The sequence below is a fragment of the Gigantopelta aegis genome, chromosome 6 (genome assembly GCF_016097555.1).
Source record: "Gigantopelta aegis isolate Gae_Host chromosome 6, Gae_host_genome, whole genome shotgun sequence".
Taxonomy (NCBI): domain Eukaryota; kingdom Metazoa; phylum Mollusca; class Gastropoda; order Neomphalida; family Peltospiridae; genus Gigantopelta; species Gigantopelta aegis.
This window is the reverse complement of record NC_054704.1, coordinates 35872062-35894842: the sequence shown is the minus strand read 5'-3', so window position 1 is coordinate 35894842 and position 22781 is coordinate 35872062. Positions and strand designations below refer to the sequence as shown.

General features: G+C 35.0%; 1 protein-coding gene across 3 annotated transcripts in view; it reads left to right on the top strand.

Annotated features, from left to right (window-relative positions):
* LOC121373863 (grainyhead-like protein 1 homolog) overlaps positions 1 to 19336 on the top strand; it is a 77642-nt gene extending 58306 nt beyond the window's left edge. For all 3 annotated transcript variants that reach the window (XM_041500639.1, XM_041500637.1, XM_041500638.1), the window contains exons 11-18: positions 1123 to 1221; positions 4663 to 4738; positions 6449 to 6576; positions 7144 to 7187; positions 9837 to 9946; positions 10496 to 10581; positions 11823 to 11887; positions 12593 to 19336. In XM_041500639.1, the coding sequence (XP_041356573.1) occupies positions 1123 to 1221; positions 4663 to 4738; positions 6449 to 6576; positions 7144 to 7187; positions 9837 to 9946; positions 10496 to 10581; positions 11823 to 11887; positions 12593 to 12722 (738 nt within the window). In that variant the 3' untranslated portion in view covers positions 12723 to 19336. The remainder of the gene's footprint in view (positions 1 to 1122; positions 1222 to 4662; positions 4739 to 6448; positions 6577 to 7143; positions 7188 to 9836; positions 9947 to 10495; positions 10582 to 11822; positions 11888 to 12592) is intronic.
* The last annotated feature ends 3445 nt before the right edge of the window (positions 19337 to 22781 follow it).

Genomic DNA, 22781 nt, shown 5'->3' with positions numbered 1-22781 from the left:
ACCGAGCGATGTTTTTAGGTCGGTCGTGGAAGTACCCATGTACTAACATTAATAACAATGAACATAAAGAAGTGTTAGTAAAGCGTAGGCGACAAAATTATCGACTGTTGTGTGCCTGAGTACACTGGGGTTTTTCACCGCAATCATTCAGCTGTAAAGATGACCACCCGGTTATTAGTGGTATACTCTAATACCGCCTTTCAAGCATACTCAGCTGACATGTTTCATTTCATTACCATTTATGAAAGATTCAAAAGGTTCGTGTGAACTCGAGGGGGGGGGGGGGGGGGGGGGGGGGGGGGGGGGGGGGGGTAATGGTAAGGTTGATAGGAGTTAAACTCGAACGTGGCTCAACCAATGCGGGAGGTTGTTTGTATCAAACCTGTTTATATTTTGAATGGAGAGTTCTTTTAATTTCTAGGGTTTATAGAAATTGCCTTTTATGGATTTTGAATGCTCGTTTTAGTTAAATCCAAATAAAGAACTAGTAATGATATTTTTTCCTTAATAACAAACCTGAGAAAGACGAGTAAATGCGTTAATACAAACTAAACTATGAAAATGTTGTATTCCGCAGTAAATACTCCTAAACGAACCTATATATTATTGCATTGAAAAATTATTGAAAACTGAGAAAACTTTTTGTTTTCATTCATCTCATTTACAAATTAAAATCAATATGTACACGAGATATAAACTTTGTTTTAGCTTTCAGATACTGTGCAGCTTGTAGCTATGTTTAGGAGCGTTCAAGAGACTACTAATAGTATCATATTAAAGGGATGGGTGGCAAAAACCATGTAAACCGACTTATGGTTTCCTAAAATTGTAAAATAGTCTCCTCTGTTGTGGACATGCATTATTAACAACTTAAACTTTCTCACATATGAACCCTTCAACGTAAACTAACGTTGGAGATGGATGAAAAGATTATTTATTTGAAACATTTTTAATATAATATTTGGAAAAAGGTAAATCTTAACCAAAAAAAAGGTAAAACCTTGAATTTGTGGTTTTAATAAAAATCGATTGGAGAATGACTTCCAAAATAAACGGAAAAGGGGTTTCCACTTTTCATACTGGTTAAATTATGTAGTATTATATTTTGTGTTTTAATTCCAGGGAATCCCTCTACACATTCAGATTGACACCTACGAACAGCCCAAAGATGTACGACCAGTCCACAGGGCATTTTGTCAAATCAAGGTCTTTTGTGACAAGGTAACGCTGGTTTTCTTGTAACGATATAATAGATGTGCACCTTTAAAGGTTTTTATCATGCATCTGTACTGCACCTACGGACGTATGTACCTGACGTGCTCTAGTTAGATTTCTCGTTCTGCCTGTTGGATGGTTAATATAAACGATCCTTTGCTACTGATGGAAAAATTAGCAGGTTTCCTCTCTAAAACTATATGTCAAAATTATCAAATGTTTGACATCCAATAGCCGATGTTTAATAAATCAATGTGCTCTAGTGGTGTCGTTAAACAAAACAAACTTTAACAATCGTTTGCACTTACGGACGTATGTACTTGACGTGATCTTGTTAGTTGAATTTGTCACGGTTGGAGATATACACGAAACCAAGTTTTATCATGAATGTCATCGTACGCAGCAGATTGTACTGGTTGTTGTTTTCCTTGTAATTATCTGAAACTCTAGTCAACTGGCTGCCGCCCACATTCATTTTTTACATAGCACATGAATTAAAAAAAAAAAAAAATGTCCGGACAGCAGCACCTCTTGTTGATGTGTTTATAGCATGTCTGGTCGCTAGGTTCAGTGTTAAAGTATCGAATAATAACATTATGAATACCTAGCAGCCATCTACCATTAATAAGTGTCCCGTCTGGTTTTGTTTGCTGGGTTTTCGGGTGGCGCTCTGTATGTAGGTATCACGCCATGTTGTAAGTCGACCAAGTCACGTGTTGCCAGGCACTCGGGTGTGCAAAAAAAAGAGTTATTCACTGTTAGCTAGAAACTGTGTGATAAGCAGAAATGCTGGACTTTTAAAAGCACAGTCAGGCGTCGTTAGTACGTGGGTGGTTGGTCACGGCAGAACTTAGTCCGCGAATCCTCCAGCTTCACCCTGTTCAAATGTGAAGACAGGGCTAGAATCTATTATGTGCTGAAAACATCCAATTTCGACGATCAGACTGTCGCCAATTACTATGTCTAAACTACACAATATGATATCATCGGAGGATGAGAATGGTGGTTCGAGAGTCTCTATCTCCCTGCTTAGGATTTATTTTTTTGTTCTCATGAAGAAGTAATTTTTAACACACACGCACACGCACACGCGCACAGACACAGACACGGACACACGCGCGCGCCTTGCAAAAAAACTCTTGTTCCGTGCCTTACCACAGAGCGTTAGGTTGAGCATGTGAGTTCATTTGTGACTCTGACCTTACATGTTGATGAATAGTACAAATGCTACAAGAAGCAACCAGACACCTCTACCCGAAACACACACAGTCTAGTCAGCAGGCTTCAAAATATGCATATAGTGTGTTTGGTAAACCTTGAGCAGAATACCGGGAGATGCAGATCTGATAGCTTAAAGATTACGACACATTTATCAAGTTAACAGTTCCCATTAAAATTCCTTAGCAGACATACTGACACTTTATACGTTCATATCACATTTCTCACTGCACTGATACTTGCATGTGTAGGCTTTATTTATTTTATTTTATTTCTTAATAACACCTTTCTGAACAAAACGTAGTGGTATTTTTGTTTACGAACCCTGTACCTACCAGCCTGTAGTACGATGGCTTAACCATTGCGCCACCGAGGCCGGTTCATGGTTGGAAGTATACACACAAACAAGTTATATCATGGCTGTCGTCGTTGACATCACCATTAACAGGTGCCCGTGACCGTGAACAAGTAATTAACGTTTGCGTACAATCGCCATTGTTCAACATGTAAAGAGGGATGTCTTCCACCATTTGAAGTCGATCCTAATCACTATATTTAACTATTCAGTTTGCTTATTGTTGTAAACTTAGAGCTTATCATCTTTAGATTATCTTCCCTCTGTAATATGACCAGCCATTCATTATTGAATTAGTTCAGTGTTACAAGCGTTTGTTGCGTAATACCCTAGTAGTAAAGGATAATTTTGTCTGCATCAAAGATCGGCACTTCAAAGGAGATTAAATAAATCAAAAGTGCACCTGATATCGTTTTACGCTTTTGCATAGCTGATAATTATAGTTCGAATCTTGCCAGTGTATACTTTGTCTCTGTTGTTGCTGTTGTTAGGGGCCATATTTAGCTCAGTCCTGGGGTGGGGGGAGGGGGGGGGGGTTGTGATGCCGGTGGTTAGGTTTTCTTTGGGGCCATAGGGCGTAGGCGGTTTGGCCTTAGCCTTAGTGAAAGTTCCGGCCTCCCTTCTCGCCCCGCCCCCCCCCCCCCCCCCCCCCCCGACACTCCTGGTCACACCAATGCCCGAAATACGATTGGTAATCCTTTCTAATTAATATTAAATTTAATATAACTTTTCTGTGGGCCGGGCCTACCCCCCTACCCTTCCTCCTTACCTCTGGAGACTAAATAATTTTACAGGTAAATTATATATCTTTTTATACTTCCCCATCTAAAATTGCGTCAAATTAAATTATTATTATAAGTGTAGAATAGGGTTATTTGTTTTTTAGGGACGCAGTCAAAATGTATTAATGTTGACATATTATTATTTATTATTTTGGCCTTAAATTTCTAATTTTTTTAAATTGTTATAATAGTTAGGTTTTTCCTGCCCCGAGTCAGACCACCGATCGATATGATCGAAGCCGGACTCGGGGTAGGCGTGTTCGAAACCATAGAGGTATAGGAGCACGTTAAAAACATATCTAAGTCTAAGTCAGTCCTAAGAGCGCTTGTCTGAGGAGCATACGTCTGAGGATCGAATCTTCTAGGTGGATTTATTGTTTTACCCCGTCCCATCCCGTGCCCAACGACTGGTACATTTAAGGTATCGTGAGATGTGCTGTCCTCTCTGTGGGGAAAGTGCATATAAAAGATCCTTGCTACTAATGTGAAAATGTAGCGGGTTTCCTCTGAAGACTACGTGTCAGAACGTTCATTTATTTTACATTCAGTAGGTGGTGCTTAATAAATCAATGTGGTCTAGTGATGCTGTTAAACACAACACTATTTACTGTTGTTGTTGTTGTTGTTGTTGTTAATGATGCAAAAACAAGATATGTTTTATTTATCTACGCTCTCAACACCTTATATTTACGGTTATATGGCGTCAGACATGGTTAAGGACCATATAGATATTGAGAGAGGAAACCCGTTGTCACCACTTCATGGACTACTCTTTCCGATTAGCACTAAGGGATCCTTTATATGCACCATCCCACAGACAGGGTAGTACATACCACGGCCTTTGGTATACCAGTCGTGGTGCACTGGCTGGAACGAGAAATAGCCCAGTGGGTCAACCGACGGGGATCGATCCCACACCGACCTCGCATTGGCACTCCTGATCCTGATGCTAATGATTTATTAAGGACATTTAAAATATATTCCTCCTACTAATTTGTATGTAATGGTTTCCAGAACACATGTTCGTAGATAACATACATGTATATTCATGTTTATAAATTACTGATTATTCTGCCATCTTGTTTGTTCCAGGGAGCTGAAAGGAAAACACGAGATGAAGAAAGAAGGAAAAACTCAAAAGCGAAGGAAACGTGCTTATCACCAAATGGTAAGTAATGGCAAATTTCCAAACAGTTTCACGCATCCCACTGTTGTTAGGGGATTAGTATATTTATTTAAATAGAATAATCCGTACACTGTACAATAGTACAATACTTTAATGAAGCAACACATATTGAACAAAATAGTTAAATATGTAGAAACTATTATCTTAAGTATAATGTAGCTGCCTATGTTTCTCGTTTTATTAGCAGCACATTAGTTTATGATATTATATGGCGTGTTGTTTCTGATATGACATAATGTGGTATGGTATATGATATAAATGATGTGATATGATATGATATATTATACCACACTATGATGTAATAGGCACATTGAAACTGAAGTCATTTATATTCAACATTATTGAATACAATATTTGTTTCTATTCAACAGATAAAAATATGTACACTGAACAACAAAAGAAAAGTGCATATTTTTAATAAAATGTAATGAATTGGGTAAAGAGACTGTCAAAATGGGCATAAAATGTCCTGAGATTGATATTTTTAATATACACAAAAACTAACGAAATTCAAACTGTATTATTAAGGATTGACCTCGCTGGCGCAGTGGTTAAGCCATCGGACTACAGGCTGGTAGGTACAGGCTTCACAGCCCGGTACCTGCTCCAACCGAAAGATATTTCTAAAAGGTTCAATGGGTAGGTGTAAGGCCACTACACCCTCTTCTCTCTCACTAACCACTAACAACTAACCCACTGTCCTGGACAGACAGCCCAGATAGCTAGTGTGTGTGGCCAAGACAGCGTGCTTGAACATTAATTGGCTATAAGCACGTAAATAAGTTGAAAATGAATAAAATTAAATATTATCTGTTATTTCGTTTACGTTCATCGGGGTTTGAAAAAAAAATCGCCCGTAAACTTTCTGATCGGCGAAGCTGTTCTCACATAAGTTTGCAAATGATTTGTTTTGTTGTTCATACCCAGATGAACTTAAAAGAAATAACAGACAATACTTATAATTAAATTTGAATCATACTTGCTAATAATAACACTAAAACAACTTCATACTTTATTTTGAATTATGTTTGGTCCATAAACAATAACGCTCCATAAGACAACTTGTCCATATAAAATGACGTCATCGGATATTACGTTCCCTGACAACGTAATTTTGACATTCATTGACAAAAGAACAAACTCCTGTTGCTACGTCTGGACCAATGGGATGACGTTATGTTGCAATGAATGTAACGGAAATTTAATTATTTTAAAATAAATAGAATAAAACCAAATTAATATTGGCGTTTCTTTTGTTATTGAGTATATTTATTGCCATATTAAAGGCATATTGTCACAGACCACTGACCTATTTAAAAGTCTAACAAAGTATTACCTGAACAAAAAATATTTGATTTGTCCCTAAATGTACTTTATTCAACCATCTTCATAACCACCATACTCCATTATTAATGATATTTTGGAAAAATAATTGAATTATGGCAATGGTCCATAATTCAAAAACTAAAATTGCTGAGAGGGTTGACATGGATTTCACTCCATCATGGTTCAGTTAAGGTGATGCGATTGCTAGATTTGGTTTCCAACAATTAATGTAATTTTTATTTATTATCCATTTTTTAGAGAAATAAGGTCCTAAAATCTGTGACAGTATGCCTTTAAGATTAAACTCATGTGTAATTATAAGAAACACAGAATAATAGTGTAAATGAATGTTGTTGTTTGTTTCAGGGTCATCCCGAGCCGAGGTCTACCACACCTCGTGTGAGAGATCACAGTTCTACCCCATGGTCGACTTGATATCCAATCCGGTGTTTTTTAACCACCTCAAGTTAGAACAAGGAGACTATGCTAACAAGGTACCTTATATACAGAATACTGAACACGCTACAATTAGTATCATATTCAAGTTACTGCTCCGGACTAAACTCCAACGACCATCATCTGAATAAACTCTAATATAGTATCATTTTCTAAATATTTTTTTTTTTATTAATTCTTAATTTTGTATACTTAGATGGATTTTTAATTTTGGATGGATTATTAATTTTTTATGCTTGGATGGATCAAGGATGGACGGGTGGATTCTTAATTTTGTATACTTGGATGGATCAAGGATGGACAGATGGATTCTTAATTTTGTATACTTGGATGGATCAAGGATACTAATTTAAGAAGATCAATTATTTAAGAATAGTAAAAAAATTTTAAAAAACCTCCATTTATTATTATATTAAAATTTCAATATTTAATTTTATATTAGTAAATTTCGTGTTTGAGAATCAATCCATCCTATGTCTATGAATTTAGTTTTTCTTAAAAAACGAATTTTGACCAGAACTACAGATATATTGTACTTTAGTTTGGTTTTTCGTATATATTTAAAACATTTTTGGTTCTATTTAATTAATTTCTTATTTTCACAGATCAGTTCGTTTATCTGTGCAGCCCCTGATGACGAAAGCTCAAGGTAGGTGTATATATATATATATAAAAACATTTTTAATAAAAAATAATAATAAATGCCAAACAATTTTTTTAAATGGCTGTGTTGCCATACAATCAGGATTGTTAAAAATATTTCTTATAATATTTTGGTATCCGCCACCCACAGAATAAAATCAAATAAATTGTAACGTTCTACCAATAAATAGATTAGAATATAATGCACACAACATTCGAAAAACAGAAACAAGTACCTCCCCCTCCAAGATTGGTAGTTTAAAAACTTGTTTGTACATGTAAATGACGAGTTTTGATGGAATTTCATTTTATGGAATTTGTTGGTGGTTAGAGATTTTGGCAGTATATATCCTTGTTTAATGAAGGGTTAGTACAATATTGAAGTATTTGTAAGTAGTAAGAATTAGTTGATTTTATTTTATGGGTGGGTGGTATTAGAATTGTTTCACCTTTGTGGTCAGTTGTGTAAGATCTCTAACACTGGCGTATATGTTTATCTCTGAAAACAAGCCTTATTTTAGAATGCACAACTTTCAAATAACTTACTACATATTAAACTATTTTCGTGATGTTAAATTTATAATGCAGATATTAAAATATTTTACCTGAGTTTTGGAAATATATGTATACATTTGATATAATTAATTAGAATACGTAGAAAATGAAAATTTCTCTGCATACATACATGTGAACAACAAAACAATTATCGTAACGGCGATCATATCTTTGCACAAGGCAGAATAAATGGCGTGTTTTGACATGCTTAAGACTACTCTCCAGATGTTTTGTCTATAAGAACTTTTAAATTAAGTTCAAACACCAATAACCTACTTATTCATACATTTTGGCATTAAACACCTCTTAAAGATCTGTCGAAAATATTAACAAAAACCTCGCTGATATCTCGAAGTCGTAATCCCATTGTGACACTGTTTTTTTTCAACCTTTGCACGAATTACACATTTTAAGGCCATGTGTGTGTAAATAATGATCTACTTGCATTCGATTTTTCAACCACTTGAGATAACGGCCCGACGGTGTTTTTAGATGTCATACTTCAAAGTGAAACTGGGTCTTTAAATCGGTCACAGCGACGTCTGTTTGCGTTTATTGTGGGTGGAACAAAGAGAACTCTCTTTTTTCTTTTCCTTTTTTTTTTTTTGTCTGCCGCTTCAACACTTAACCCTGTGATCGAGATTTAGAGTAGTACAAGAAAATGTATTGATTACAACAGTCAAGTTTGTTTGAAATATACCTGGCTCTGCTGATAACCCGTTATGTAGTGGGCGAGGGAGGATTTCGGACTTAGTGAGACGTAGTATAAATATTTCAGGGCGTCGCGCGTTTCTGGGTACCTTGATATTTTATTAAGAGATTGCGGGTATCTAGAATGCTTTGAAAGCAAGAACATAACTGCTGTTTTAATAAACATAGCTTTAGAAATTTTATTCTCTGTGTCAAGATACTGAAACCACGCCCAGGTTTCACTCACTGTTGATTTACATTTGTTATTTGAGTAAAGTATGTGAATGTTATTGGTAAAGTATTGTATAGATAATCGCAGAATGACATAGTGGTATAAATCTCAGAGACAAATTTGTTAGTGCCAGGGTGGGATACCTTGAACTGGTCACACATTTGATTAGACCCCACTGTTGAACATAGCCTAAATAGTACTAAACAGTATGTAATAAAATATGACAGATTGAATATATCAAACTGATTATTCCATTCGCGCGAAAAGAAAATCTTTAACATATTAAGATCTGATTTTAGGAAATTACCAGTTAGTAAATTCCACGCGGCTGTCCATGAAAAATATATTTCGAAAATATAATTTGACATTTATTTATCTTGAGATCATGATATATAATGGTAAGATATAATGGGTTACTAAATCACATCAGTATGTGTGGTCAGTGACGTCATGAAACTGACATTTTACTTTTGGTTAATTTTCACATTGTATATTTTGAATACAGTACTAATTAAACTATTTTCTTTTAATTAGTAACTGTATACACTACTGCTTGCACAAAAATAAATGAGAAACATTGGATAGTATTACATTTACATCAAAATTAAAGATCATTGTTGAAATAGATTATTTCACCGATTTTCGGCAATAAGGAGTCAGTCGTGTTACAAAATTCAGTCATTTTTAAAACAAAAAATCTTTTGAGAGCATATATCGACCTGTTGGATCCATAACGGGCAGTCACTGTTGCTGTGTTTTTGATCCTGATATTTAAATATAGTATTTTCTGGGTTCCACAGTTTGTGTTAGCCAGATGGTATTTTTTCATAATAAAATGTTTAACATAATATTCAACAGTTTAGACAATTAAAAATAAGATAGAATAGCACCTGGAAATTATATTAGTTGTTAATCTTTATGATCTCGTAGGGAGTGGCAGTCCTATAGTCGAATCATCTTACAAAGATTGAGGAAAGTAATCACAATTTTGCCAAAATACACTTCCAACTATACTCTGTGCAGAGATATGGTTTTCTTAACAGAAAACAGTTTTATCCTTCAGATATCAGTTGACAAATATTCAGATAGCGTCATTTGGCGCAAATAGATCGTAACAACATTCAGTTTTGTACATACAAAAATAGTGAAAATTGTTTAAATGTTAACTTTTCTTTTCAGTCTGACAAGTGTGGTTGACGGATTGGCACAGACGGATGATATTTTTGCCGCTCAGCCTGCAAAACGACAGAGAACCGATTCATTCAGCAACTGCAGTGAACATTCAAAGAGTAAGTACTAAGTGGTGCAACAGCGTACAATACCATTGTGTATGCCCCACCTTTACTTTCAGTAGATCTGTAACAGGGCGCGGACTCGGAAGGCAATGGGACATGAAGGCACACCCGTTTTGTTTGTAAAACGTAATTTTCACTAAGATATAGGTATACTTCAGTTAATGTATAGTAAAAATAAATTCTAGCATGCCCTCCTGTTGGTCGAACCATAGATACATCTCTCTGAAAGATTGAAATGTTTGCTTGTTTCCTGGCTTCTTTAGTCAGTTTATTGCTTGATTGATTGACTGATCAACTGATTAACCTGTCTGGGTGACGGAATCACATACAGGCTGTCATTCATAGTGGTTGCGTCATTATTAGTCTCCATGGAAACGTGTAAACCAAACAGTCCTGTAGAAGCATGTCACAAGCAGTCGTGAATTCTGTTCTTGCCGTGGCGAAAAGATCCTAGTTTCTAATGTGGGGTTTTTTTTTGGGGGGGAGGGGGGTTTTGTCGGTTTGTGATGATTCAAACTGTAATAAAGTGTTTGTGTTTTTCAGCCTTACTGTACGTGCGAGAGAAACACGAGGCAGCATTCACAGCTCTCCTGTTGAGATTGCCTACCATGCATGGTTTACTGAACGCGGTCAGTATCACTAGCAATATAGCAAACAACCATAAGATACTTCATATAGTGACCATTTATCAAATTCTTTTAGTTTTGTTACGCTTTGTTTGTTTGTATCATTAATAATGTAGCAAACGACCATAAGATACTTCATATAGTGACCATTTATCAAATTCGTTTAGTTTTGTTATGCTTTGTATCATTAATAATGTAGCAAACGCAAGATACTTCATATAGTGACCATTTATAAAATTCGTTTAGTTTTGTTAAGCTTTGTATCATTAATAATGTAGCAAACGACCATAAGATAATTCATATAGTGACCATTTATCAAATTCGTTTAGTTTTGTTAAGCTTTGTATCATTAATAATGTAGCAAACTACCATAAGATAATTCATATAGTGACCATTTATCAAATTCGTTTAATTGAGTTGAGCTTTGTATCATTAATAATGTAGCAAACGACCATAAGATACTTCATATAGTGGTCATTTATCAAATTCGTTTAGTTTTGTTATGCTTTGTATCATTAATAATGTAGCAAACGACCATAAGATACTTCACATAGTGGTCATTTATTAAATTCGTTTAGTTTTGTTATGCTTTGTATCATTAATAATGTAGCAAACGACCATAAGATACTTCATATAGTGACCATTTATAAAATTCGTTTAATTGAGTTGAGCTTTGTATCATTAACAATATTGCAAACAACCATAAGATACTTCATACAATGGCCATTTATCAAATTTGTTTAGTTATGTTGAGTTTTGTATCAATAATAATGTAGCAAACAACCACAAGATACTTCATACAGTGACCATTTATCAACTTTGTTTAGTTTTGTTAAACTTTGTCAGTATTATTAACAACATAGTAAACAACAATAAGATATTTCACACAATGGCCGTTTATTAATTTCGTTTAGGTTTTTGAAACTTTGCATTGATTTTATTCTTTCTGTTATTTTATTGAACGTTTATAAAGCTTAACAACACTGCATGTAATTCAGTTCTTATTCTAATTCTTCCACAAAGAACGTATACCGACCTTTACAAAACACCTTATTCTATAAACATGCTAAAAGAAATTTTAGTGTTAGAATGAGAATAATATCTTGTGGTTTTGTAAAATGAAAAGGTCTAATTTAGATAAAACGGAAACTATGTTAACACCTATAGATAATATATTAATGTATTAGTATTAACAGTGGCTATATGCGAACTATTGATAATTTTTACTTTATATTTGATTTCAGATAGAGGAAAAGTATATGATACCAGTAAACAATGTAAAACATCTGTACAAGAAATCCAAAAAAGGGTAAGTAGATAAAAGTATACCACGTTTGAAATAGGAACCCCACAAAACCAATATCATTAAATTTTATTGAAGATTTATACACGCATCCTGAGGGTTTCTACTGCGTAAATAAAGTAAAATATGTTGGAAAATGTTTCATTAATGAAATAGCAAGGACATTTTTAAAAATGTTAACAAAGAAAATTCAAGGAATTTAACAATAAATTCTTATGCATGATTTCTAGTCAATACAATGGGTTTTTGTAATTGATTTCACTGAATTGAATATGGATATTCATTTTCTAGCAGAATAATATTTAAATCTTTCATATTAACTGTAAAGAAAATTGTTATGGCGGGAAAATTAAAACCCTGAAATACGTACTTTAACCAGTCTGTTGCAACATAATTATTTCAATTGAAGTATTTTAAAACTAGTAAATAAGAAGTTTCAAAGGCAGTCTTCTTAACCAATAAAAATTGCTCACATGTTTTTGACATATATTTAAATTATTTTTTATTTATGTCGATAATGTCAGGGATGGGGCCCTGAATCACTATCTTACAAATAATGTTGAACGTAAATTAAATACATATAATACCTAAAGAGTATTGTTAAGTGTCACTATGTTCAGACTGATAGTACATTGTTTGCATAGAAAGAGACAGGGGGAGATATTGTTAGTTATGAATACAAACTTAACACACGTGATGTTATTACTTCAGAATTCTGGTGAAAATGGATGACAACATAGTGCGCCACTACTCCCACGAATCGACGTTTATCCTGGAAATGAACCACCTCCCCGACAGTGGTATGATGGAGATCATTCTGGTTGAGATTGACCCACAGTGAACACAATCTGGACTACAGTTCAGTCGTGTCACAAAGTAATGAAGATGATTGTTGTATTGTTGTGATGAAGATGGTTATATCGTTACAAGGCTTTTCAGACTTAATCATTATTATTCTTACAGAAATTGGCATAATATATTATTACTGAAAAGTATATGTACTTTGAACAGTTGAGCGAGCAGGTTGTCTTTTGTTCCATATAAGTGTCAGAATAGTGATAATTGTAACAGAGTTCGATAACGAATATCACATTGTGGATACACTGGAATACTAGAGCGCATGCTAACACGAATTGGACTTTGGTATTCTGCTTGCAGATGTTGACCATCAAGAAATGAATTTAAATATGAGCACAACATAATTGCATCATCATTCATGATTTACTGTCTGTTAAAGGGATGTTGCCACCAGTTTCATTAAGAAAGCATACTTCTCTGTTTGGTGTCTTTCTCAGCCATGCCGAGTGTAATGTGCAATCATCTTGCACAAAGAAGCATAGTGAACTGGGTCGGTGCATAGCAGATAGCTAACACCATCCACTGGAAACTGCAGAAGACTAGTTCAACGTCAGCGTTCAAGAGCATAAGACAACCTTACAGCTATCCTGCAAAGAGTGGCACGAGCGTGAAATTGAATACTTCATGCTAGACGACCGACTTGATCTCATGGCGCAGTTGCTGGTCCCAAAGAAGTATGGTGGAGGAAAACTGGTCTCAAGGAGGGACAGTTGAAGGGAATTAGTCTCAAAGAAGTCAGATTAAATTAGACTTGTCTGAAGGAAGCAAGGTTGAAGGAGACTGGTCTCAAAAAAGCAAAATCGTATTAGACTGCTATCAAGGAAGCAATGTTGAAGAAGATTGGTCTCAAGTACGTAAGGTTGAAGAAGACTGATCTCACAGATGTACGGTTGAAAGAGACTGGTCTCAAGGACGTACGGTTGAAGGAGACTGGTCTCAAGGACGTGAGGTTGAAGGAGACTGGTCTCAAAGACGTACGGTTGAAGGAGATTGATCTCAAGGACATACGGTTGAAGGAGATTGACCTCAAGAAGGAAGGTTGAAAGATACTGGTCTCGGTGGACATGGTTTTCAGAAACCTATCAGCTCCTGCCCTGCCGACGTGAAGCTACACCTCTCGAGTGTGGGACCATAGTCCCTCGCTAGTCACTATGGCAACACTCCATACATTCTGATATGGTATGGATCTAATACTCAACAGCCACGATGGAAAAGACGATTATTTTGGCATTGTAACAGCAATCGGGCCTCTATTTCGTTAAATATACAGAAGATCTCGTTTCAGGATCAGATTCAGCCTTGATGTTAAAACACACAACGTTTAGTTTGAATAATTAATTATCCCATGCTCTAAATTCTGTAAATATTGGCCAAAATGATATTTTGTTATAGTCTTGGAAATCGTCTGATTTCTTCTGCCAGGTTATTGATTCATTGCTACGTTCTACACATACGTGTAGCAATAGTTCGTTTAAGATTATTTATAAACTCACGTGAGAACAAGCACTGAATGGGTTAAACAGGGTTGAGTTGTGAAGAGATATTTCATATATTGTTTCAGTGCAAAGAATTTCAGCCTTTGAGGGCCATAGCTCTGATGTTTTTTATTAAGCTTGACCTTTGGACAATGGTGCTATAGACAATGTACACGTTTCTTAATTAACATTCCTTTGTTCATGTTTGTCATTTTATATTTGTAAAAAAATTGAATTCCATATATACCCGTCCATAATAGATCATCATAAATGGTGATGGCTGTATTCCATAACAGGTCTATAAATGTGATGTCTTGATTTCGCTATAGGTTATTAAAAACTACAAATAAATATATTCTGTGCTATCAGATATTTCAAAGCATATGTTATTGAAGTAATCACTATTAGATAGCTCAAGAAATGATTGGTAATTTATCTAGGATACAGAGAATTAGAGAAGGGTGATCATGACCTGTTAAGAATATAAAATTATTATCTATTAAACATACTAAATGATGGTTTGACAAGGCTATAGGCGGATTTGTATGAACGGATGGAGATGGGCAGTTGGTAGATGGATAGGAATTGTAGTGTGTTAAGAATATAGAAATGTAGTGGAGTGGCAGTCCTCTGTAGCTGTGTTAGAAGGATGTATTGTAAAGGATCTCCTCGGGAGTGGCTGTCCTCCTATAGACGGAACATTACATAGGGATTCATGGAAGTAACTATTTTGCCAAATATCCATTCGACTCTGCATTGTGCACAGATACTGTTTTGCTTCTTTTTTTTTCTCTTTTTTTTTTTGGTGGGGGGGGGGGGGATTGCATTACGGTTTAGCGATATAGCTGATTTATAACAAGCAATGTTGTCAAAATATGTATGGTCTAATGTATAAAAACCAGTCGTTGGTTATAATTATTCTAATGACTGTATCGGGTGCAAATACCACCGTCATACATTTTATGTTTTGCTTGTTATGATAACTAAGATTTTCGATATACAAGTCATGGAGCATTGGTTAGGTATGTGCCCTATAGTATGTCTTTCAAGCTTAAACAATATGACATTGTCACAAAGACAAGTGTAGCGGATTGGCTCAGTTGAGTATGTTTTAATAATTATGTCTCTATAGAATGAGACGTTTTGCAGCGGGGTGCCTAAAGCAAGATGATAGAAGATTTTGTTGCATCTTTTCAGACGGAAATATTTTCATATTTTGAAATGGTATTTCCTGTGTATTTGTTGCTGACGAAAAGAGTGGAACCCGAGTTTTCTAAGCATCTCTGATTCGGTCACAACTAGCAAGTGTTTGGTGCATCATTTTATTGAAATGATTTTGAAAAATAAGCATAATATGTACTTGTTATTCGTATAATGTAAACTTAAAACAATTTTGAAAGACAAGCATAATATGCACGTGTTATTCATATAATTAAACTTAAATTGATTTTGAAAGACAACCATAAAATGCACTTGTTATTCATATAATTAAACTTAAAATGATTTTGAAGACAAGCATAATATACACTTATCATATAATGTAAACTTAAAATGATTTTGAAAGACAAGCATAATATCCACTTGTTATATCATATAATGTAAACTTAAAACGATTTTGAAAGACAAGCATAATATGCACGTGTTATTCATATAATTAAACTTAAATTGATTTTGAAAGACAACCATAAAATGCACTTGTTATTCATATAATTAAACTTAAAATGATTTTGAAGACAAGCATAATATACACTTGTTATTCATATAATGTAAACCTATTTAGTGATACAAGTCTCACTAGGTGTCTTCTGTATTGTACTGGAAATGTTAATATGTATTATAATATATTTTACTAATCTGGGCTCCGTTCCACGAAGCGATCTTAGCGCTAAGATCACCTTAAGTGCACTAGGTAGTTCAATAATATCTGCAAGTGAATATTTGTGTGGGTATAAAGTGGTACAGCGGTTCAGCTTTAAAGCTGTGGGGGATCGCGCTATGATAACAGTTAATAAGATGATTTATTGTTGATCTCATTTAGACACATAGTTTGCTGATGTGAGACCATTTACATTATTATTAATATAATGACTGAACATCGCTGCTATAACCAATGTCTGCATTACTACAAGAATCCCAGGTTTCAACAAACAACAATAGCATCCAACTTCTCATTCTCATTCAGTGATTTCCACTTATTTTCAAACATCATTAGAAATAATAAATATATAAAAATTATATTAAATAATTCTGTTTGGGATGTTTAAGGGCAGGGATTGGATTTGTTTTTCGTTTTTGTTTGTTTTGTATTTGTTGTGGTTTTTTGGAGGGGGAGGCGCGTTTTTTTGTTCTTGTTTTGGTTTGCTTGTATGAGGTTGGGTTGTAGGGGGGGGGGGGGGGGGGGTTGTTGTTTTTTGTGTGGGTTTTTTTGCATATTCCTTTATAAAACATGGAAGTATTTAAGATTATTAATGGACAATTAACGATAAGGTCACAAATACACGACTGACGACTTTAAATAACATGTATACTAAGTACCGTATGCAATTACATAATGTATACTAAACGTATATGGTTTATGTTAAATACGAAACAAAAATGAATTTACAAATGTAGTGTTTAAAATGTGTAATAGCAATTGAACTGCTTCCATTGTAAGATTTTTCTGACTACTAAGGACTAAACGTCAGGGTCAATGGTTTTTTTTTAATTGTTTTAATTTTTGGGTTTTAATTTACTTCCATATATATATGTATGAAATTATTCGGAAATAAAATCCTGTTTCGGCCATTGCAAATATTAGGACGACCATAAAAATATATAAATTGATACTCTAAGTAACCACGTGTAATTGTAGATGTTAAAAATACCATTTCAGTCGACACGTTTCAATGGTATGCATTTCAATACAATTTCTATGTCAGAATATAGTCTGTGAAAAATACAACAATATCGTGAGAGGGCTACGTGACCGGTATTTTTAGGGTGCACCTTCTCTTGATAACTATCTTGATAAAAAGTCAACATAGGTTGACTACGAAATTTTCACTTAGTCACCCTTTTGCAAGAGCAGCGCCTCATTTTGCTGTTATATAAGTGGTAGTATACCACTTGCAGTTATTTTATTTAGTACTCAAAATAACAAGTAATTTCAAATCAATGGGTTGTATATATACTACAGAGGTAAACATACTTGTAATCGCCAATGAAATATTAAAAAGATATTTCAGTATTGTATTTTATTTTTAATGAAGAACTATTTCCTAAATCGGATGCTACATCAAGTAATGACACGGCAAATAGTGCTGTGTACCTTTTAACTCGCCTAGTGCTGGAATAACGTCATTATGGTCACAATATCAGAGCATCATAAACTTTACAAGTTATATACTCAACAACAAAGGAGACGCGATTATTTTCTATGTTACAATTAATTTGGTAGATTTGTCAACATGGGCCTAAAATATTGACAAAACATTGATAATTTTCATAGAAAAATTAAAGGATATTTAAAGTGAATACTTTTCGATAGATTTAAAGAAAAGTAAATACATAATCGATTTTCTTTTGTTGTCCAGTAAATCGATATACAGCTGATTATGCAATTGATATCACTGTTAAGTTAATAGTAAACAAGGGCAACAATTATTACAAATATGTGTATTATACTGCTGAATGAATGTTTGTATTGTATCGTACTGAAATCATTTCAAAGCTTGTAATCTACCATTTAGCTTACATTTTCACGTCCATACTAAACATTCCATGGCAATTTTACATGACGTATATGTACAAATGCATTGTATCATTCCATGACATTTTACTGTGTAGTCGACGAATCTCATTTTTAGACGCTTTTGTCTACAGCAATAAACTGTGTATTATAGGTATATATTATATATATTTCTAGAGTTCTATATTTTATAATCTGCGGTATCGTACTTAACTACCCATTGTGTATATTGTGTTGAACACTGCGTGAATCAAATATTGTATATATATATATATACTAGCGCAAAGTTACGCAGAAAAAGTTGTATATTTAAAACATGTGCCATCTTTAATGTGATGATTCCAGAACTGAGCATTATATCGCTCATATTAGGATATTATGTATTAGGTCTGTTACAGAAATGGTCATATTGGGATCAGGTGGGAATCTTGGCAGTTTTATTTTCTTATTTTAAAATCCAGAATCTACTACCAGAAACATTGGAACCGAGGCGAAGTTTTACCTCCGAGAATAATGCATTTTTTGTGTCAGAATATATTCTGTGAAAAATACAATATTAACGAGCGGGCTGGGTGACTGCTATTTTTACAATACAATATTAACGAGCGGGCTGGGTGACTGCTATTTTTACAATACAATATTAACGAGCGGGCTGGGTGACTTCTATTTTTACAATACAATATTAACGAGCGGGTTGGGTGACTGCTATTTTTACAATACAATATTAACGAGTGGGCTGGGTGACTGCTATTTTTACAATACAATATTAACGAGCGGGCTGGGTGACTGCTATTTTTACAATACAATATTAACGAGCGGGCTGGGTGACTGCTATTTTTACAATACAATATTAACGAGCGGGCTGGGTGACTGCTATTTTTACAATACAATATTAACGAGTGGGTTGGGTGACTGCTATTTTTAGAGAGTACTTTCCTTTGAAAACTACCTTGCAAAAAATCAATATAGGTTGACCATGACGTTTTTTTTTTAAATAGCCACTCTTATTCTATATCACTGTCTCATTTTGCTGAGGTAAGTGGAAGTATGCCATTTTCACTGTTTTGTTTACTTAGTACTAAAAATATCAGGTAATTTCAAACCAATGGGTTATGTTTTATCAGTGAAAATAATTGTTTTCCAACATGTACAACCGACAATGTTTTGAAAATAATTTGTAAATATTATTTTGCATTAAAACAATTCCAAACCCACCGTTGATAAAATAATCGTGAGGGTACCACCTTACCCTATCACCCCCACCCCCGTGTGTTCTTTTCTGTAATAGTCCTAAAATGGTGTTACGTAAGCGTGACTTATGCTTTTGTTTTCTATGCAACGACAAAGCCTTTGTTTACGTTACAACAAATGGAATAAATGTAGTGATATGTTTGTTTTATAGTGTTATTTCTTTGTTTATTACATTCAGTTTTTTTATATGGTCAGTCATCCTTTGTATAAGTTTGTTTAATGTTATTTAAACAAAGCTACAACTTCTTGAATGCTCATATGCTTATATAGCGTTCAGTCTAGAATCGAGACTATTTAATAGAGTCTGAGACACTAATGTCATGACAACGCCATACAAATTGTATGCGTGTGTCGTCATTAGAGATTGAGTCTGGACTAAAATTTTATAAGCATGTGCCCTGTTGCACATCTGAAAATCATCGACGTATAATAGACAAACAACACCAGGTTTCAAACACTAGGTGTTATTAATTTTCACAGAAAATACAGTAAGTGACAGGATAATAAAACAAATTGAGGTACACCCATCTCTGGTGAGTGGGTATCTGATAACGTGGATCCCACTCGCAACTTGAAGGTAGTACTAAACCAAATAACATCGGCTGGTCAAAGTTCGAGGTGCACTGAACTTTTGATAGAGAAGTTGACACCACAAGTCTTGTGATTGGTGATAAATGTGGGTGTGTTAGTTAAATGTGGGTGTGTTAATTAGTTTCATCTGCGCCAAAAATGTATGCAATTTTATTTCATCTAGTACCACTGTGTCAAGTAAGCTTGTGTTTGAAACGTATGGGATACCTGTGAAAAGAGTACTCAAATTTTCTGCGGAACTAGGGTAGTCTTCCTCCCCTCCGCCCCTCCGCCCCCCCCACCTCCGCCCCCTCGTCTTTACTGTAGTTACAGGTGTATCTGTGTCCTCTCCAGACTATAATGAAGTACACTTTGGCAACACTCGTTTTCTCAACAGCTCATAATAGACTATAATGAAGACAACAATAGACTCGTTAACAGCTCATAATAGACTATCACCGCCATTAAACAAAAATTTTGAAATATAATCCATTAAATATGCACCAAAACGTTAAGAGTTAGATTAATATATTAACCAACGCAAGAGCGGATCCACTTCATTGCCTCAAAATGCCCGTGTTTAATGTTTGAATATAGCTTTATTATTTCTTTTCAGTCTTAGTCGGCTGTGCGGTTTGGGGGAAGATTCTTTTTGTAAAATGCATGTTGGTGTTCTTTGGAACACACTGTAGAAGAAGAAGAAGAAGAAGAAGAAGAAAGAGAGAGAGAGAGAGAGAGAGAGAGAGAGAGAGAGAGAGAGAGAGAGAGAGAGAGAGAGGGGGGGGGGGGGGGGGGCAGAGACAGAGAGAGACAGAATGAATGAACGTTTAACGACACCCCAGCACGAAAAATACATCGGCTATTGGGTGTCAAACTATGGTAATGCAAACAAATAAGGTGATGATCAACATCAATATAAAAATTCAAGATATAAATAAAAATAGTGTAAAGAACTGCAAAAATACAAATACAAATATCACAGATAGATACTGACTTTTACTCAAAATTTCAATTTGTGCTGTGTCGGCCATTCTCAAAGAGAATGTTACACCCCTGCACCACGGTGAGGTTACAGCACGCGCAGGGGATATGGTTACAAAGTCGCATGACTGGTTATTAATTATTTTTATTATTTTATTTTATTTATTTCATTGTTAGGGTTGACCACCCTGTTACAAGAAGAGTAGCGCAGACATCAACACATACATATGAAATATGAAGATCAATCATAATATCTATGCATACTAACCAAATGACTTGAATTAACTATTACAGAATACTTCCCGAATTCTAAGTGCTTCACAAATAAATTTACTTAAATTCCACTTCTGTGTATGACATTCTGTATTTAATAAAATTATCATTTTTAATCTATTGGGATGACAGATATTTTATTCTTAAATCCCTATATAATGGACATATAAACAAGAAAATGGAATTCATCTTCCAACATGTCATCATAACAGTGACACTGTTTGGGCAAGTCATGTCCGTATCTATTTCTATGAGTGTTAATAATTGTATAGCCTAATCTAAATCTTGTGAGTGCATTTCTAAAATGATGTATATTCCAGTCTAAATGTTTTTCTAAAAGTATAGTTGATTTGAAAGATTTATATATTTCATATCTATCACTACTATTTATATCTGTTAACCATTCTTGTAAATATACGTCTGTTAGTCGAAGTTTTAAAATTTTAGAAATATTTTAACATCACCAATTTCTTGAAACAGCCAGGTATAGCCAAAGCCACTACGGCATAAAATATTTTCCAACTGACTTGCCCAATTATTTTTACCTTTGCAACAAAAATTATAAAGCATTAAGTATGTTTGTTTACATAGCCTAGACGAAGGTAGCTGTAACAGCTGTTATTAATTAGGGAGATGTAAATGGGGTTACTGAATCGTAGAATGGAGTGAGATTTGGGTTAGACAATTCATTGGAATGAAATATGGGTAAACGTCAAATACACGTCACAAAACTCACGTTTAATAAACCTGTGTCACTGTGCGAGCGCGCGCGCGCGCGTGTAGTTGTGTGTGTGTGTGTGTGTGTGTGGGTGTGCGTGCGTGCGTGCGTGCGATATTAGGCCTCTGAAGTAGTCCTATTGTAGGGGAACGTAAGGGCTTAAAATATGAATGTCGTCAATATTCACATATTCGATTCACGTATCCCTTTTCTTGACGTTACTGTAAAATGCACAGCACTGCAATACTTTTGACACGGTTTGTGACGTCACTGCTATGTGCCTGACGCGACCCCTGACAGAGTGTTGTCGTATCTGGTTTTTCTCGTGTACTCTACAGCAAATAACCATATTCTAGACACCAGAAAACCTTCGTTTAAAAGGTGCTTTGGTGTCGTTAAACGAACGTTCCTTCCTTTCCTTTCGTGTCTAACACCTAAATGTTGCTGGCTAAACAAAAATTCAGAGACTTTTTCTCTCTCTTAAATAGTCCATTGGGCCCACCGACAAGGATTGATCCTAAACCGACCGCGCATCAGGCGAGCGCTTTACCACTGGGCTACGTCCACAATTAAGACACATGCTACGGTTATATGTTTTAATTTATTAGGCCAAAGGTTTTTTGATTTATAATATTATATTATTTCAATATTTATATGAAATCTTGGTTACGAATGCCGTGGTGTTAGGAGTTTACTGTTTTTTATGTTCCTGGCGATCGTTACTGGTGTAAATTATTACTCGTGAAACATCACCGTGATTTGCGTCTCCCAGAAACGAGGGTATTTCGTCAGCGTTATCATTTGATTAACACTAGCGGGATTATCGCTTGTCAGTATGTCACACACTACGACAGGACCGGGATTCTAATAACCATCACACGGTGATGTGAGATAAGGATAGGATCATATACCTGGTCACTGTGCATGTTCAGGAGATCGAGCGCTTGCAGTCGCTTGCTACACTCGTTTTGGTGGTGTTTTGTTGAGTGGGTTGTTTGCTTGTGTGTTTTGGGGTTTGTTTGGTTGTTGTTGTTGTTGTTGTTG